The sequence below is a fragment of the Manacus candei genome, unplaced genomic scaffold, assembly GCF_025592945.1.
Source record: "Manacus candei isolate 608988 ecotype Guabito, Panama unplaced genomic scaffold, ASM2559294v1 h1tg000166l, whole genome shotgun sequence".
Taxonomy (NCBI): Eukaryota; Metazoa; Chordata; class Aves; order Passeriformes; family Pipridae; genus Manacus; species Manacus candei.
The window spans coordinates 880,018-897,251 of record NW_026138214.1 but is presented as its reverse complement, the minus strand read 5'-3'; the positions used below and the strand labels follow the sequence as shown (position 1 = coordinate 897,251).

Here is a 17,234-nt window from a genome sequence, read left to right as displayed (position 1 = left end):
GCCGCGGGGCGGCACCGCACGGGGGGCACCGCACCGGGAGCTCCGCACGGGGGGCACCGCACCGGGAGCTCCGCACGGGGGGCACCGCACCGGGAGCTCCGCACCGGGGGCACCGCACCGGGAGCTCCGCACCGGCGGCACCGCACCGGGGGCACCGCACCGGGGGCTCCGCACCGGGGGCTCCGCGGGGCTCCGGAGTGCAAGGGCGGCGGTGGCGGCGGCTGCCGGGACCCCCGCACCGCTCAGCTCAGCTCCGCTCCACACTGCTCGGCCCCGCACCTCCACGCACTGCACCGCACAGTCCTGCTCAGCCCCGCACCTCCCCGCACCACTCAGCTCAGCTCCACACTGCTCTGCACCGCACAGTCCTGCTCAGCCCCGCACCGCTCAGCTCAGCTCCACCCTGCTCGGCCCCGCACCTCCACGCACTGCACTGCACAGTCCTGCTCAGTCCCGCACCTCCCTGCTCAGCCCCGCACCTCCCCGCACCGCTCAGCTCAGCTCCACCCTGCTCGGCCCCGCACCTCCACGCACTGCACTGCACAGTCCCGCTCAGCCCCGCACCTCCCCGCATCGCACAGCCCTGCTCTGGCCCGCACCACACACCACACTGTACAGCTCTTCTCAGCCTCACACCTCCCCGCGTTGCCCCGCACCGCTCGGCTCAGCTCCGCTCCACACTGCTCCGCCCCGCACCTCCACGCACTGCACCGCACAGTCCTGCTCAGCCCCGCACCTCCCCGCACCGCTCAGCTCAGCTCCACCCTGTTCGGCCCCGCACCTCCACGCACTGCACTGCACAGTCCCGCTCAGCCCCGCACCTCCCCGCATCGCACAGCCCTGCTCTGGCCCGCACCACACACCACACTGTACAGCTCTTTTCAGCCCCGCACCTCCCCGCGTTGCCCCGCACCGCTCGGCTCAGCTCAGCTCCACACTGCTCACCCTGCTCAGCCCCGCAGCTTCCCGCTCCACCCTGCTCAGCCCCGCACCGCAGAGCCCTGCTGTGCCCCGCACCGCACAGCCACGCACCTCCCGCACCACAGAGCCCCGCATCGCTCAGCCTTGCCCCCCCCTGCACGTCTCCATGGACCGCAGCCGGGCCGGGAGCCCGCTGGCAGCGGCGGAGGGAAAACGCCCCGCGTGCGGCTCGGGACCACCCCCCTCCATCACTCCCACCCCCGCTCCCCCGTTACGCGGGGCCGCTGGCGCGGGGCCGGACCGGGGGCGCGGGGCTGGGGCGGCCCCGGGGCCGGGCCCGGCCCGTTGTTATGGCACTGGGGGAAACAGCTGTAAACACGTCTTGGCCGGGGCTCCGCGGGAGCGGCTCGGCGGCCCGAGCATCCCCCGGCGGTACGGACCGGCCCCGGAGCTCCGCCGGCCCGGGGGGCTCGGCGGCGTGGGACAACCCCGGACAAGCGACCCCACGGCCGGTCCCGCTCTCCCGGACCGGGATGCTCCGGCGCTGCTGGGGCGGCCCCAGCCCGCCTGACCTCCCGGTGAACTGGCGCTGCGAGCGGGGGCTGCCCCGGGGGCGGGCAGTGCCCGGTGGGGGGACTCCCCGCAGCCCCGGGTCCGGTGCGCCGCGACCGCCCGCTGCCCCCCCGTCGCCTCCGGGGCCTCCGCCGGTGGCCCGCCGGTGGCCCCGAGATGCGCCCGGTGATTGACGGCTCTTTGTTTCCTCCTCGCCGGCCCCGTCGGCCCCTCCCCCGTGCGCCACCCCGCCCCGCCGCGCTCCGCTCCGCACCGGCGGCACCGGCGGCACCATGGGGGCACCGGGGGGCTCCGCGCTCCTGGCGCTGCTCCTACTGGGCGCCGCCGCTGCGGCGCGCCCGGGGCTGCAAGGTATAACGGGGGAGCTCGGGGCGGCGGCGGGGCGGCCCCGACGGGGCGGCGGGACGGGCGGCAGTCGGGGGGCGGCGGCGGCGGCAGCAGCAGCCCCTGTCCCGGGGCCGCTGACAGCGGCTCCGCTCGCCCCGGGAGAGCCGGGCAGCGGGGACACAGGGACATTCATCCCCGGGGCGCAGGGCGGCCGCCGGTTCCGATGCCGGCTCGGGGCGGCGGGGGGGGTCCTTCGGCGAGGGCTGACCGCGGAACCGGAGCTCCTCTCGGTCTGCACGGAGCACTCGGGCATCCGTTCGGCTGCGGGACTGGGCTGTCCGCGCTCCCACCGGAGCGCCCCGAGGGCCCGGCCGTCTCTCCGGGGTCTCCCGGTCCGGCCGTCTCTCGTTGCTGCTGGGCGCGGGGGGTTCCGCGGAGCGGGATGCGGGGGAGCCCCGGCTGCAGGGCGGGCTCCGGGCCGTGACTCCGCCGGTCCCGGCGGTGCGGGGGCTCCGCGGGTCGCTCTCGGCGGCGCGGCCGGTCCTGGAGCGCCACCGCGCGGGGGCGGCCCCGGAGACCCCGGGGCTTCCCCGGTCCCCCCGGGGAACGGCGGTCCAGGGTCACCCCCAACCCCCCTCAGTGTGACCGCACCGGGAATCCCCGCGGTCACCGGCCGCAGCTGCGGCTGCCGGTGCGGAGGCGACCCCGGTGCTCGGCTCCCGCAGTCATTGACCTGCTGCTGGTGAGCGAGGTGCGGCAGATGGCCAGCGTGGCCCACAAGATCCGCATGGAGCTCCTGACCGTCAACGACGTGTACCTCCTGTCCACCTTCCGCCTGCCCCCCAAGCAGGGGGGGACCCTCTTCGGCCTCTACTCCAAGAAGGACAACACGCGGTGGCTGGAGGTCTCGGTCGTGGGGAAGATCAACAAAGGTGGGTGGGTGCCCCATGTGTGGGGACGGGCTGGTCCTGCTCCTGCCCCAGTGCTCTGAAGGAAACAGGACTGAGTTCCTGCCGTCCAAGGGGCTCACGGGGAGCAGCAGTGGGTGCCTGCTGGTCCCGGGGTGCTGCCGGTGCCGGGGGGAGCTGACGGCCCCTCCCCGCTCCTCCGCAGTCCTGGTGCGGTACCTGCGGGAGGACAACAAGGTGCACTCGGTCAACCTGCAGCACGCGCACGTGGCGGACGGGCAGAGCCACTCCATCATCGTGCGCCTGAGCGGGCTGCGCAGGGACACGCTGAGCGTGGAGCTCTACGTCGACTGCAAGCAGATGGACTCCAGCGTGGGGCTGCCCGAGCTGTCCGAGATCCCCCTGGCCGAGGTGGAGGCCATCGAGGTGCGCACGGGGCAGAAGGCCTACCAGAGGATGCAGGTGAGTGCTGGGGGGACTGAGACCCCCACCACCGTGCCCTTGGAGATCGGCAGAGCCCCCCCACACTGGCTGTATCTCCCCACGTACATCAGGGGTTCGTGGAGTCCATGAAGCTGATCTTGGGCGGGTCCATGAGCCGTGTGGGGGCCCTGAGTGAGTGCCCTTTCCAAGGAGATGAGTCCATTCACAGTGCAGGTAATGGCTTGGGGGGCTTACGGGGTCACCTGTGCGTGCTGTGGGACAGGGAGGTGGGGGGTGACAGCACAGACGGGTGCTCCTGCCTCTCCTGGCCCAGGGTCCCCACACAGGTGGGAGCTCCAGCGCTGCTCACGTGCTGACCGGGAGTGACTGTGTGAGGTGATGCTGCCGGGGTGTGATGGCAGCATTTGGTAACATCTTGTCTCTCTCCTTGCAGTGACGAGTGTGCTGGCCTCCATCCTGGGTGAGTCCCTGCTCTGCTCTCCCCATTCCCTGGCCTGAGGCATTTGGGGCTCCACAGAGGCAGAAACCCTTCCACAGCCTGTCCCAGTGCCCCACATAGGGTGCATCAAAAGGCACAGGTTGTGTTATGGGGAAAGAGATCCTGTGTGAACCAGGGAGGAGAAGAACAGGCTGTCAACTGCCTTGTCCTCCCAGCTCAGTGCTGGTGGGCAGAGCAGTCCTGGCCTATGTCCCCAGGGGGCTGTGTCTGTCCTGGGATTGACCCTGTCCTTTCTGCTGCTGGCAGGTGAGCAGACCAAGGCGCTGGTCACGCAGCTGACCCTCTTCAACCGGGTCCTGTCGGAGCTGCGGGAAGACATTAGGGACCAGGTGGGACAGTGGGGGGGTACCAGCCCTCCCTGGGCCGGATTTGCCTAGAGCACGGTGCCAGCACCCCCTGATGCTCCACGCTCTGCTGCCTTGCAGGTGAAGGAGATGTCTCTGATCCGCAACACCATCATGGAGTGCCAGGTCTGCGGTGAGTGCTGGCGAGGCTCTGCCCCCACCTCAGGGGGGCACAAAGGGCCGCCTTGTCTCACCCCTCATCTGCCTGTCCTCCCCTCAGGCTTCCACGAGCAACGGTCCCGCTGCAACCCCAACCCCTGCTTCAGCGGGGTGGACTGCATGGAGACGTACGAGTACCCCGGGTACCGCTGCGGGCCCTGCCCACCGGGGCTGGAGGGCAACGGCACGCACTGCGCCGACATCGAGGAGGTGGGCACGCTCTGGGGAGACCAGCAGCCCCAGCACTGCCGGGGCAGTGCAGGCAGAGGATGCTTCCTCTCAGGAAAGGCCCTGCTGGGACGGCAGCAGCCACCCCGATGCTGTGCCCGAGGGTGAAGCCGGTCTCTCTTCCCGGTGCTGCAGTGTGCCCATGCCAACCCCTGCTTCCCTGGCTCCAAGTGCATCAACACGTCCCCCGGGTTCCGCTGTGAGCCTTGTCCCCGTGGCTATCGAGGCAACACCGTCTCTGGTGTGGGGGTGGACTATGCCAAGGCCAGCAAGCAGGTGAGTGAGGTGCCACAGGACTCCGCCGGGTCCCCGTGGGTACTCCAGAGTGTGGGGCACTGCCTGTGAGGAGGGCAACTTCCCAGGGGGGCAGGAATGGGCAGGGGAAGGCCCCAGGTGAGGGTTTCTCCCACACTGCTCGCAGGTTTGCACGGATATTGATGAATGCAACGATGGGAACAACGGCGGCTGCGACCCCAACTCCATCTGCACCAACACGCTGGTGAGCAGCGCTGTCCCGCTCCCTCCCTGGCTCCCGGGGCCACCCAGCTCCCCTCATCCCACCCCTGCCCTCTCTCCCCCTCCAGGGCTCCTTCAAGTGTGGTCCCTGCAAGTCGGGCTTTGCGGGGAACCAAACGTCGGGCTGCGTCCCCCAAAAGTCCTGCAGCACCACCACCACCAACCCCTGTGACATCAACGGCTTCTGCTTGTTCGAGAGAAACGGGGAGATCTCCTGTGCGGTGAGTGGGGGACAGGGCTGGCAGGGGGTATGGGGGTTATGGCAGGGGCACCATTGGTCCTGCCAGGGCCCTTCCCAGCCCCTGGTCTCTTTTCTTCAGTGCAACGTGGGCTGGGCTGGCAATGGCAACGTGTGTGGGCCAGACACGGACCTGGACGGTTACCCGGACGAGCCCCTGCCCTGCATTGACAACAACAAGCACTGCAAGCAGGTGGGCTCCTGGAGGGGGCACAGGGGGTGTGGGGTGCAGGGGCCACAGCAGAGCTGTGCTCCAGACCTCATCTCCTCCCCTTCCCCGCAGGACAACTGCCGCCTGACGCCCAATTCTGGGCAGGAGGATGCCGACAACGACGGCATTGGGGACCAGTGTGATGATGACGCTGATGGCGATGGCGTCAAGAACGTGGAGGTGGCTGTGCTGGGGGGGTGGCTGTGATGGTGGCTCTGGGAGAGCTGCTCCTTTTGGCTCAGGCCTGAGTCCCTCAAGATGCTTCTCTTGGGGAGCAACAGGCTGGTGGCTCAGCATGCTGGAGACATCCTCCTACCCTGACCACTGGGGGACTGTGGCCTCTCGTCTGTGAGCCACCACAGCAGCAGCAGCATCCCTGTCCTCTTCCCCGCAGGACAACTGCCGGCTCTTCCCCAACAAAGACCAGCAGAACTCGGACACCGACTCCTTCGGGGATGCCTGTGACAACTGCCCCAACGTGCCCAACAATGACCAGCGGGACACGGACAGCAACGGCGAGGGGGACGCTTGTGACAACGACATCGATGGGGACGGTGAGTGGCTACTGGGGTGGCCTGGTTGTGCCAGGGGGGCTGTCCCAGTGTGTTGGGGAAGGGCATCCACCACCCAGTGCTGTCCTCGCAGGGATTCCCAACATGCTGGATAACTGTCCCAAGGTGCCCAACCCTCTGCAGACGGACCGGGATGAGGATGGTGTCGGGGACGCCTGTGACAGTTGCCCTGAAATGAGCAACCCCACTCAGGTATGGGGCAACCCACTCAGGGCAGGGCGCCTGAGGCAAGTGGGGCCTGGCCCGGTGTGGAGTGGGGTGTTCTTCTTGCCCTGGGGTGTCACTGAACTAGGGTTGTGGTCTCCTCCAGACAGATATGGACAGCGACCTGGTAGGAGACATCTGTGACACCAATGAGGACAGGTGGGGACAGTGTTGCAGTGGGGTCACCTTCCCATCCAGTCCTGTCCTGTCCTGTCCTGTCCCTGGGGGCAGAACTGATTCAGGACCTGGCAGGGGGGATGACAGGGTCTTAAGGGCTCTGGGATGTAGTGCCAGGTCCCTGCTTTTGGCACTGCTCTGACCTTGTTCTTGCTCCCAGCGACGGGGATGGGCATCAGGACACCAAGGACAACTGCGCCGAGATCCCCAACAGCTCCCAGCTGGACTCGGACAATGATGGGCTGGGGGATGACTGTGACAATGACGATGACAACGATGGCATCCCGGACTACGTGCCACCTGGCCCAGACAACTGCCGCCTCATTCCCAACCCCAACCAGAAGGACTCGGACGGTGAGCGTGGGTCAGGTGAGGGGAGGCAGAGCCACATGGGCTCAGCCCGGCCCTGACTGGGCACGTGTCCCCAGGGAATGGCGTGGGCGACGTCTGCGAGGAGGACTTTGACAATGACACCGTGGTGGACCAGCTGGACGTGTGTCCCGAGAGCGCCGAGGTGACACTCACCGACTTCCGCGCCTACCAGACCGTCATCCTCGACCCCGAGGGGGATGCCCAGATCGACCCCAACTGGGTTGTCCTCAACCAGGTGTGGGTGCTGTGCCCCGTGTTTCTGGGGGCTGTGCTGCAGGGTGGGAGCTGAGGGGGTCGGGAGGTCCCCGGGGTTGCTGGGGCTGCCCCTCACCCTGCTGTCCCTCACAGGGCATGGAGATCGTGCAGACCATGAACAGCGACCCGGGCTTGGCTGTGGGTAAGAGATATTCACCCACCCACAGGCCCTGGGGGCAGCCCCCCTTCTCCCGCCCCTCCGCGTGGGGGGGATGAGGGCCAGTTCTTTGCCCCACAGAGGGGTGAAGGGTGGGTGGGCTGGGGAATCCCACAGCGTTTCCTGCCCGTAGGCTACACGGCCTTCAACGGGGTGGACTTCGAGGGCACCTTCCACGTCAACACCGTCACCGATGATGACTACGCCGGCTTCATCTTCAGCTACCAGGACAGCGCCAGCTTCTACGTGGTGATGTGGAAGCAGACGGAGCAGACGTACTGGCAGGCCACCCCTTTCCGTGCCGTGGCCGAGCCAGGGCTGCAGCTCAAGGTGGGTGCTGGGCCCCCACGGGCCAGGTCAGGCTCTCCATCCCTCCCGGCCAGGTCCCCTCTGACACCCCCTGTGCCCCCCAGGCAGTGAAGTCCTCGACAGGCCCTGGGGAGCACCTGCGCAACGCGCTGTGGCACACGGGCCACACGCCCGACCACGTCCGCCTGCTCTGGAAGGACCCCCGGAACGTCGGCTGGAGGGACAAGACCTCCTACCGCTGGCAGCTGGCACACAGGCCCCAGGTGGGCTACATCAGGTGAGTGGGGGGCACGGGGGCTGCTGAGGTGGTGTGCTCACCGTGGGGCAGGGTGGGGTCCGGCCCTAGTGGGGGAATGCTGATCACTGGGAGGAAAACAATCCTGGTGTGGTCCAGCCCTGGTGAGGGTAACGATGCCCTGTGCGATCACCCTGGTGACAGGATGCCATGTGGGGAGGGATCCAGCCATGTGGGACCACTGCAGTGGGGGATGCTGGCCGTGGGGGGGGAAACCAGCCCTGTGGGACCACCCTAGTGAGGGGATGCTGGTCATGGGGTGGTACCCAGCCCTGTGGGACCACCGTAGAGGGGGGATGCCGGCCATGGGGAGGGGTCCTGGCCGGTGGGGCCGCGGGAGCGTTTCCCCTTTAAGGCTCCCGCCGGGGCGGCCGCGGCGGGGGGGCTCCGCCGCCGGGCCCTCCGCCCCCCGGGCCCCCGGGGCCATTGTCCCGTCGCCATGGCGACCCCGCCGGCGCCTTTCACATGCAAAGTGCCCGACAAAGGCGGCGGGGCCGGGCCGGGGGCGGCGCGGGGGGCTCCAGCCCGGCCACGGCGGGGGGCCCCGGCCCGGGGATCCAGCCCGGCCCGGTGCCCCCGGCCCAGCCCCCCGCGGGATGCCCCGGCCCCAGCCCAGTGCCGCCATCCTGGGTCGGGATGCCCGGTAGGGCCCGATGCTGGTCCTGGCGGGGTCCAGGTGCTGGCCCCGATGGGGTCTCGGTGGGATCCCGATGCTGACCCCGGTGGGGTCCCGCTGACCGGTGGGGCCCCGTTCCCCCCCCAGGGTCCGTCTGTACGAGGGCCCGCGGCTGGTGGCCGACTCCGGGGTGATCATCGACACCACGATGCGCGGGGGGCGGCTGGGGGTCTTCTGCTTCTCCCAGGAGAACATCATCTGGTCCAACCTGCAGTACCGCTGCAACGGTGAGCAGGGCCCCCCGGGACCCCCGCCCCGGCCCGCCGGCCGGCCGAGCATCCCCTTCGCGCCCCTGCGGCGGCGGTCGGGCCGTCGGTCCTGGGCCGGGGGCTTTACGGGCTCTTGCTCTCCCCGCCGGCTCCTGACGCCCCTCGCGCTGCCCCCGCAGACACGATCCCCGCCGACTTCGAGCCCTTCCGCCGATTCCTGCTGGAGGGACGCGAGTGACCGCGCCCGGCCCGGGCCTCCCCCGCCAGCGGCACCCGGGGGCGCCCCCGGCCCCGCCGCCCCTCCCGGCCGGGCCCCGCTCCCGGCCCCCCGCGGACTTTGCACTGCCGGTACCGGGACCCCGCGGTGCCGGGGCTTCCTCCGCGCCTGCCCCGGGCGCTCCGGTCCCTGCCCCACGCCTGGCCATAAAGTTTTGAGTGTTTTCTAGCCTGCGCGCCCGGTCCCTGGCGGGGGTTCCCGGTGCCCCGAGAGGGCTCTGGGTGCCCTCCCCGTGCTCTCGGCTCCGTCCCGCGCCGTCCTCCCGGTGGTCGCGGGGGCCGGGTCCGTGCCCGGCCGGTCCCACCGGCGCAGCCCGCGGCGGCGGGAGGCCGGGACGAGTGCAATATTGGTGGGCGAGAGCACAACACTGCACCGCATCCCGGCCCTCCCGCCGCCCCGGAGGGAGCGGGAGCCGCCGCCGCCGCCGCCCGGGGCCGCTCCGTGGGAACTGCGCGGCGCGCACCGCGGCTCGGCGGCACGGACCGGTCGCCACGGCGACGGCTGTCCCGGCAACGCGGCGGAATGTGCCCCCACCGCCCCCCCGCTCGCCCCGGAGCGCGCGGCCCCGGCACCGGCCCGGCCCCGCGGCGGCGGCGGCGACAATGGGTGCGGCGGCACCGGGCCCCTCTTAAAAGGGCAACGCGGCGCTGCCCGCCGGTGTTGGGGCCGCAACTGGTGCCGGTGCCGGTGCCCGTTCGCGGCCCGGGGGTCCCGGGGCTCTCGGGGCAGGTGACATCACTGCTCGGTACCGAGCGCCTCGTCCCACGCCCCCAGCGAGGAGCGACCGCGGGTCCCGCTACCGTTTTGGTCCCTCTCTTTCTCCCTCTCCGGTCCCGCTCCCGGTCCGGTCCCGCTCCCGGTCCAGTCCCGCTCCCGCTTCCATTCCCTCTGCGGTTCCGCTCCACTTCTCCTCCCGCCTCTCCCACTCCCTCTTCCCCTCCGGTCTCGCTCCAGTCGCCGTCCCGGTCCCGCTCTGGTCTCGCTACAGTCGCAGTCCTGCTCCTGCTCCTGCTCCTTCTCCAGCTCCAGCTCCCAGTCCTGGTCCCGGTCCCGCTCGCGCTCGCTCCAGTCGCAGTCGCAGTCTTGCTCCCGGTCCCGATCGCGCTCCCGCTCCTGCTCCTGTCTCGCTCCAGTCGTTCTCCCGCTCCCACTCCGCTCTCGCTCCAGTCGCGGTCCCGATCTCGGTCCCGGTCCGGTCCCGGTCCCGGTCCCGCCCGGCGGTGCCGGTGCGCGGGGCGGGCGTCGTGCGGGGCCGCTCCCGCCAGGGGACGCCGCAGCTCCGGCACCGCCGGTCGGAGCGGGAGCGCGCGCGGGGCAGCCGCGGGGGCGCGCGGGTCGGGACCCCCCCGGGCACGGCGGGGACACGGGACCCACCGAGCAGAGAGCGAGTGGGCACACGGGACCCCCGAGGCACGGACAGGGTGGACCCAGGGGACCCGCGGGGCACGGGGGGGGTGGGTGCACAGGACCCACGGGACACAGCCAGGGTGGCTGCGCGGCCCCCTGGCCCGGGGCTCATGTGTGAGAGGGTTGCCGTGAGAGGTGCTGTGGTCCCTGTGAGACCCACCTGCCCCTCAGCCCCCCACACGGCGTGTCCTCCGTGCGTGGAGGGACACTGTGGGCATCAAGCCCCTGCACTGGGGGGTGATAGAGGAGCTCTTGGGAGGTCTCCGGTGCTCAGTGGGACCGAGGATTGGTGCTGGCACAGCGGGCAGAGGGCAGTGGGGAGGTCAGTGTCACTGCGTGGGGGCTGCCGTCCCCCCGGCGAGGCCTTTGGGGGAGGACAAGTTCACCCAGAGTTGCTACCTGCACTCTGCCTGTGCCCTGCCTGCATCCTGCCCGTGTCCCCGTGCCTGGCATCAAGGCTCTGGCTACTGGGTCCCATTGCACCTACACTGACACCAAGGCCATCCATGCCTTGCCCCGGTGTCACTGCAGCACAGAGGGTCCCCCGTCTCTGCTCCCCTTCTCAGCGCTGCCCTGGAACCCTTTGTCGTGGCTGGGGTGGCACTTCGGCTCCACGGGAGGCTGAGCAGGAGTCAGGTGTGGGAGACCCCACCAACGCCTCCCCAGGAATTGGGGCCCTCCCAGGGATCAGGGTTCCCCCCCGGGACTGGGGGTCTCTTCAGGACAGGGGCAGGGAGGGCCCACAGTGGCTGGTGATGCCCGGCCGTGCCAGGAGCACGTGTCACCCAGAGGATGCGGGCTCTGTGCCCCGGCACGGGCGGCACCCGTTACCTCTGGGGTGGGGCACCTGGCGTCAGCCGTGTCCTGAGTGGGGTCAGGGGTTTGTACCTGCTGGAGGGGCCCTGGGACCTGCAGGCAGGTTACTGGGAGGTACTGGGATGTCGTGGGGCCCTTGGTTCCACCTGCGTAAGCATTTCGGGGGGGTCACTAGTGTTTATTTGAGTGTAGGGCGAGGCAGTGGCCGGCCGGTAATGATTAACCCCGGGCTGAGCCAGAGGCTGAGGCCCCCCCTGCACGAGGGGCTGGGGGGCTCCGTGTCCCCCCCCATACCCCCACCAGGTCCCGGGGGCTGTGGCTCAGCCCATAGGGTTGGGCAGATGCTGCCCCCACCCCTGCCCGGGATGCCCAGCTACTGTCCCGTCCTGTGCCCGCCCGAGGCTGTGTCCGTTCACGGCACGGGAATGCTGCCAGCGGTGTCCCCCCGAGCCGGGGGAGCGCGGGGGGACCCACCCTGGTGGTGGTGGTGGTGATGCTGCTGTGGGGGCCGCATCGGCGCGGTGGCACCCCTGTGCGATGCGGGGCAGAGGAACCCCCCTCCCTGGAGCCGGCGGTGGGGTGGGGCCTCTCCACCTGCTCCAGGTGCTCTATAAAGCTCCGGTCGCCGCCGAGCCGCCAGTTCCGGATCCCTGGATCGAGGTGTGCGCCGCCGGCTAACGGGAGAGCAGCCACCGCCCAGCCCCGCCAGGCGCTGGGACCCTCCGGATGAGCCCCATGGCGTTCACTGCCCTTCTGCTGCTGCTGCTGCTGGGCACAGGTGAGGGGCTGGGGCACCCCGAGCCAGGAGGAGCTGGGCTGCGACCCGGGCAAGTGGGGAGGTACCGGGCCAGGGGGAGAGGAGTGGGGTCTCTTTCAGTGTGAGGACCAGGGGACACCAGAGCCAGTGGCACCCCGGCAGCAGGGACCTTGTCACCTGTCCTGGTCTGGCTCCGGGGTGCAGCACCGCAGGGCTGGTTGTGCCCAGCAAAGCCAGGACCTGGGGGCTCAAACCACGGCCCCTTCTCTGCCGTGTCCGGGGCTGGGCTGTGCCGGGACCAGCCGGAGCAGGCTGTGCCCGGGGCTCGCAGGCTGGAATGCAGGTGTGTCCCGGTGAGCACCCGGACCCCGGGCTCTCCTCCAGTGCCGCCGGCTCCTGCAGCACCCGCTGAGAACCTGCCCGGGAGCTGCCTGTGCTGGCCCACAGCCAGGCCAGGCGGGTCCGGGGGCACAGGGGGCACCCCACCCTTCAACCCACAGCAAAGGAGGCTTTATTGGGGTGGTGCCTGAGCCCCACAGCGTGGCAGGGTCACCCCAGGATCTGGGGGTCTGCAGGGCTGGTGCCAGTGCCCAGGTGACACTGCCTGGACCCTTGGAGGTGTCACACGTGCCCAGCACCAACCACAGTCATGGGATATTCCTGAAGGTCTCGTGGGCAGCAGGAGCCACTGGTTCTTGGCTCGTGTGGATCACGATGCTTCCTGCAGTGTCCAGCTCTGTTGGGCAAAACCTTCCCAAGTTGTGGCTGCAGCTGCCAACTCCTGGTGTTTCCTCCAGGTACATGTGCCGTGCCCACGGAGACGACCGTGGAGATGGAAACGGCCGAAACGACCGCCACGGAGATGACCACGGAGACCACCACCCGCACCTTGACCGCTGCTCCTCCTGTCTTCACCAAAAGCACAGGAGGCAGCAGGTCCCCACCCGCTCTCTTCCCCCACGCCACCGTGTTCCCTGGCAAAAACACCACGGACTTCCAGTCCGGCAACCACTCCTTGGGCAATGGCACCGCAGTGCCCGTCCCCGGCAGCCCAGCCATCTCCCACCCCAATGCCACCTCAAACAGCAGCAGCTGGGCTCCCCACCTGGGCACCAACAGCAGCTCTGCCGCTCCCACCACCGTGGATGGCAGCAACTCCAGCGCCAACGGCAGCACCAGCGCTCAGGTCCCTCCCACCCGGACAACCTCTGTGACAGCCGAGGGCAGCACGGCTCACAGGCAGACCCCCACCGGGGGCGGTCCCAGCCCCAGCAAAGCCACGGCCCGGCTCCCCGCTGCCGTCCAGCTGCTCGCCCGCGTCCCACTGTCCTTCCGCATCATCAACAGGAGCTTCAACGAGAGCCTGCGTGACCCCACGTCGGAGCAGTACCGGAGCCTGAGCCGCACTGTCCTGAACATGGTGAGTCCTGGGAGCTCTGCCCGCACCAGCAAACCCCCCCGGCTGTGCCAGGGAGGAGCTACCTCACCCTGGGGCTCACCCTGAGCATCTGCTCTGCCAGCGGCTCCAGCTGCGTGGGAATGGGAAGGGTGGGGTGTCTGTGGGGAGGTGGCGGATGGGTGTCTGTGGGGAGGTGACAGATGAGGTGTCACCGTCACCCCAATGCTTCGTTCCAGTTTGAACACGTGTTCGGCTGCGCGGGCTGTGCAGGCACACAGACCTACATGGGGTGCAGTGAGCTGCAGTACAGGTGAGCAGCAGCAGTGTCCTGGCACACATATCCTGCCTGGTGCTGAGCCCCTCGGGGGGTGATCTGGGCACTGACACCTCCTCCCACACAGCCAGGGCTCGGTGAAGGTGCAGTCCACCCTTGTGTTTGGGAATGGCAGTGACACTGTCACCCCCAACGCTGCCGAGCAGCGCCTGAGGAAGAGCCTGGACCAGAATGGCTTCATCATGGGCCTGCAGCTGGACAGCATCCAGAGTGAGTGGGGGCTCTGGGACAGAGTGGGAGGGCAGATGGAGCCCGGGGTGGGGTCAGAGGGCTCTGCAAATGCTACCCTGTCCTGGCTGGGGCTCTTTGGTGCTGAGACAAGCTCGGGGCTCACAGCAGGCAGAGCCAGTGCAGGTTCCCAGTGCCCACAGTGGGCAGCACTAGGAAGAGCAAGTGGACTCCGTGGGGGAGGGCTCAGCCCCTGATGCCCCATCCCGGGGGTCTCTCAGGGCTCTGTCAGGCTCTGCCCGTGGTGCAGACTCAGCTCTGCTCCTTTCAGGCTCCACAGAGGTGACGTCCCCAGCACCGGTGCCCGTGGTCCCAGACTGGGCCATTGCTCTGCTGGTCCTGGTCAGCATCCTGGTGCTGCTGAGCCTCTTCACCTGCCTCCTCCTGATGGTGAGGTCCAATCCCCATCCTCATCTGTGTTCTGCCAGTGAGTCCCCTGTCCCCATGCCCCAGGCCCTGACCCCTTCTCTCTCCCCCAGTCCTCCTGCACTTGCCGCCGGAAAAGCCGAGGGAAGCTGGACCTGCTCAGCCAGAAGGATTCCTACCACCCCATGGCTGAGTACCTCCAGTACCAGAGCCACGGGCGCTACGTGTCCCCCAACAGCAAACCCAACCCCTACAGCCAGGTGAGAGCGAGACCCCCATCCCCGGGGTCCGGCTGCTGTGGGGTGGGGGCAGAGCAGGGGTACATCCCCTGGTTAGTGGCTAACGGAGCCGGGATGGGTGTCCAGGGAGCTCGTCCCGCGCCGGGCTCGCCCGGAGGTGAGGGTAACTTTCACGCCTGGCTGGAGCCGCGTGGGGAGCGGGTGCGCGGCCGGCGCGGGCAGACCCTGCCCGGCTCCGGGGAGCTCCCCGCGACCTTGGGCGGCCGCTCCCCCTGCCCAGCCCTGGCAGCATTGCAGGGCTCGCTGCCTGCCCGCGCTGCCCCTTCTCCTGCTCAGCTGCATCCCAACCCGCCCCTCGGCTCTCCTGGTGTTGCAGCATCCTCTGCCGCGGGCGGGGAGCGGGGATGGGGGCACTCAGGGCTGGCGGCGGGGCTGATCCCCACAGCCCGCACCCCAACCCACACCAGCTCCGAAAATGGAGCTGCAGGTGCCGCGTCGGGAGCTGCCCGCAGGCACGAAGAACTCCCCTGGGCAATGTGGGGCACAGAAGCCGCCCCGTTCCCCCCCTCCCCGTACCCTGCGCTCCCCCCAGGCCGGGGCCGCGGGCGGGGGCCGAGCGTCCAGCTGCTCGGCTCCCTGCGAGCAGCTCACCCTGTGCAAATACCAGGGGCCTGGGTAAATATTTACCTTCTCACTCGCCGGGCCGGCTTATCGTGTGAGAACACGGCCGGGGCCAGCGCGGCTCCTCCCGTGAACGGGGTGGGGGGGCCGGTTTGAGGTGCCCGTGTGGGCCTGGGGTGCCCACGGTGCCCGTGGCTGGGGGGCAGCTGCCCGCCACGCTGTTTTTGGCTGCCCACAGTGGCCGTGGGGAGGGTGTGGGGGGTTCCCCTGCTGCCTCCGGGGGAGGGGGCTCAGCCCAGCCCTGACACCGCTGCATTTTTCCTCCCCCCAAGGTGGCCGGCAGCAGCACCACGAGGGCCGGCACCTTCACCTACACCAACCCTTCCGCCGGCTCCGACAACCTCTGAGGCACACGCTGGGACGGAGGGCGGCTGCCGAGGGGAGGGGGCAGCTGCAGCCCCCCGCTCCCGGGGGAGCAGCACCGGCCCCGGGCACATCCCCCGGTGCTGCTCGGCCCCTCGCCGCGGGCAGCGGGCGCTGGATGGTTCTGGAGCAGCCGGATTCGTGCATATGACAGAACTGGATGAACGACGATTGGGGGCGGGAGGGAGGGTCCCCCGCACCCCACAGTCCTCGCTTGGCTTTGCAACCCCGTTCCGTGCCGGGGGCCGGGCTCGGGCTCCCCCTGCACTCACCCCTGGGGATTCAATTGCTCTTTTTGTGGTGTTGTTTTACATAAATATCTCTGTTTGGGGGGTGTTGGTGCCGGGCTCGGCTCGGCGGGGTGGCACGTCCTGGGTGGGGTGGCAGGTCTCGGCCGGGGTATATTTATCACAGTTACAATAAAAGGATGGGGGCAGCCACGTGTCCCCAGGGCTGTGCTGGGGGGCTCCCCTTGGGCTGTGACAACAGGGGGTGACTCCAGCTCGGGCAGTCGCTCTCACTTCTCAATCCAGGCAGTCCTGGGGTTGGTGCCGGGGGTGTCACTGTGCCCCCAGTCCCCGTGTCCCTCTGGGTGTGACGTGTCTGCTGAGCCCCATCCCTCTGAGCCCTCCTGCACTCTCGGTTTCTGTTCACGATCTGACGGGTCTCGTTTGACGTTTGACACGTCCCGTTTCCCCACGGCTGCACAGCTGGAATGTGACAGAGCCGACGGGGCCGCGCAGCTGCACGGGCTGCACGTGTGTCACCGGGTGCATGTGGCATGTCCTGCCCCCCTCCCCTGCCTGCTCCAGGCTGGAGGTCCTCCAAACCCTGAGGGAGCCCCAAAAAGGCTTTGGGGGCTGCTGGAAGGAGGGGGGCACGGCTGGAAGGTGGGATGTGCCGAGGGGCAGCATGGTGGCCCCAGCAGGGCTGTGTGTTGGGCTGTGCCGGGGAACAAGCCTTGGGAATGCCACGCCTGGAGCACAGTGCTGGCCCTCTGGCAGTCCCAGTTTGGGCTGGGCCCATCCTGGGCACTGGGAGGGTTTTGGCAACCACTGAAAAGGCAGAAAAACAAGGAACCAAACCTTCCCCTAAGAAATTCCATGTGGGTGCAGGCACAGAGCCAGTGCTTGGCCAGGAACACCCTTGGGACCAGCCCAGTGACCGGTGGACAGCTCTGGGTGGGGGACACTGCTGTGCCAGGTGCCCAGAGAGCCTGGTATGTGCTGGGAGGTGTCAGAGCTGTGCTGGGCTGTTGGTGAGAGGCTGGGGGGCCTCTGGGGAAAGGAGGGCTGCCCAGTGCCCCAAGGCTCGGCTGTGGGGTGGGGGGTGCACTGATGGGGGGCTGTGGTACAGGGTAGCATCCCCCTGTAATCCATGCTGCCAGCTGGGGATGGGGTTGTGTGCCTGGGGCAGAGCCCTGTGGAGAGCAGGGGGGTGCCTGGCATTGCTGCTGCCCCTCCTCAGTCCCCCCCCTCACCCTCCCCACCCTCCAGCCTTGGGCAGGGCCCCAGGAATCGAAACAGGCACCAGGGTTGGGCCCTACAAAGAGCTGCCTGTTCACAGGGAGCCCGACCCTACGGCCCCCTCACCTTCAAACATAAGGGTGGGGTCCCCAGGGGCAGGCACCAGCCTGGGGGGGCCCTGCCCCACGTGGCCCTTCCACCTGCCATGCAGTGTACCCAAGTGGGGTTCCAGCCCTGTTACCCACCCTGAGAGGATGCCTCAGCCTCCCCAGCTGGACTGTGCGCCTTTGGGACTCCCCAGAAATGC

General features: G+C 69.2%; 4 protein-coding genes across 5 annotated transcripts in view; 3 read left to right on the top strand and 1 right to left on the bottom strand.

Moving 5' to 3' along the window:
• Positions 1 to 17,234, top strand: part of KRTCAP2 (keratinocyte associated protein 2) — a 45,613-nt gene that overhangs the window by 15,489 nt on the left and 12,890 nt on the right. The window lies entirely within an intron of this gene.
• LOC127463617 (collagen alpha-1(I) chain-like) lies at positions 182 to 1,768 on the bottom strand. Of its 2 annotated transcripts, none has more exons than XM_051773309.1 (2): positions 737 to 1,768; positions 182 to 524 (listed from the first exon to the last, which is right to left on the bottom strand). In XM_051773309.1, exon 1 carries the CDS (start codon positions 1,766 to 1,768, stop codon positions 1,193 to 1,195), a length of 576 nt encoding a protein of 191 aa, XP_051629269.1. In that variant the 3' UTR covers positions 182 to 524; positions 737 to 1,192. The 2 variants fall into 2 exon arrangements, with proteins under 2 accessions (XP_051629269.1, XP_051629270.1); XM_051773310.1 differs by having other exon boundaries at positions 182 to 419; positions 782 to 1,768.
• Positions 1,726 to 9,039, top strand: THBS3 (thrombospondin 3). Its single transcript, XM_051773286.1, has 23 exons — positions 1,726 to 1,845; positions 2,547 to 2,753; positions 2,935 to 3,191; positions 3,284 to 3,386; positions 3,607 to 3,633; positions 3,919 to 4,001; positions 4,098 to 4,149; positions 4,237 to 4,385; positions 4,539 to 4,679; positions 4,825 to 4,902; positions 4,988 to 5,140; positions 5,240 to 5,350; positions 5,441 to 5,548; positions 5,763 to 5,922; positions 6,014 to 6,132; positions 6,251 to 6,303; positions 6,482 to 6,675; positions 6,750 to 6,928; positions 7,042 to 7,090; positions 7,239 to 7,435; positions 7,519 to 7,691; positions 8,473 to 8,612; positions 8,774 to 9,039. Exons 1-23 carry the CDS (start codon positions 1,767 to 1,769, stop codon positions 8,830 to 8,832), a joined length of 2,871 nt encoding a protein of 956 aa, XP_051629246.1. The 5' UTR covers positions 1,726 to 1,766; the 3' UTR covers positions 8,833 to 9,039.
• Positions 11,744 to 16,097, top strand: MUC1 (mucin 1, cell surface associated). Its single transcript, XM_051773300.1, has 7 exons — positions 11,744 to 11,872; positions 12,649 to 13,271; positions 13,487 to 13,560; positions 13,652 to 13,794; positions 14,084 to 14,202; positions 14,292 to 14,438; positions 15,371 to 16,097. Exons 1-7 carry the CDS (start codon positions 11,821 to 11,823, stop codon positions 15,443 to 15,445), a joined length of 1,233 nt encoding a protein of 410 aa, XP_051629260.1. The 5' UTR covers positions 11,744 to 11,820; the 3' UTR covers positions 15,446 to 16,097.

Coding starts and splice junctions, on each gene's coding strand:
- THBS3 (XM_051773286.1), top strand. CDS start 1,767: ATGGGGGCACCGGGGGGCTCCGCGCTCCTGGCGCTGCTCCTACTGGGC. Junction 7,692..8,472: donor CCCCAGGTGGGCTACATCAG/GTGAGTGGGGGG, acceptor TTCCCCCCCCAG/GGTCCGTCTGTACGAGGGCC. Junction 8,613..8,773: donor CCTGCAGTACCGCTGCAACG/GTGAGCAGGGCC, acceptor CTGCCCCCGCAG/ACACGATCCCCGCCGACTTC.
- LOC127463617 (XM_051773309.1), bottom strand. CDS start 1,768: ATGGTGCCGCCGGTGCCGCCGGTGCGGAGCGGAGCGCGGCGGGGCGGG.
- MUC1 (XM_051773300.1), top strand. CDS start 11,821: ATGAGCCCCATGGCGTTCACTGCCCTTCTGCTGCTGCTGCTGCTGGGC. Junction 14,203..14,291: donor TCACCTGCCTCCTCCTGATG/GTGAGGTCCAAT, acceptor TCTCTCCCCCAG/TCCTCCTGCACTTGCCGCCG. Junction 14,439..15,370: donor AACCCAACCCCTACAGCCAG/GTGAGAGCGAGA, acceptor CCTCCCCCCAAG/GTGGCCGGCAGCAGCACCAC.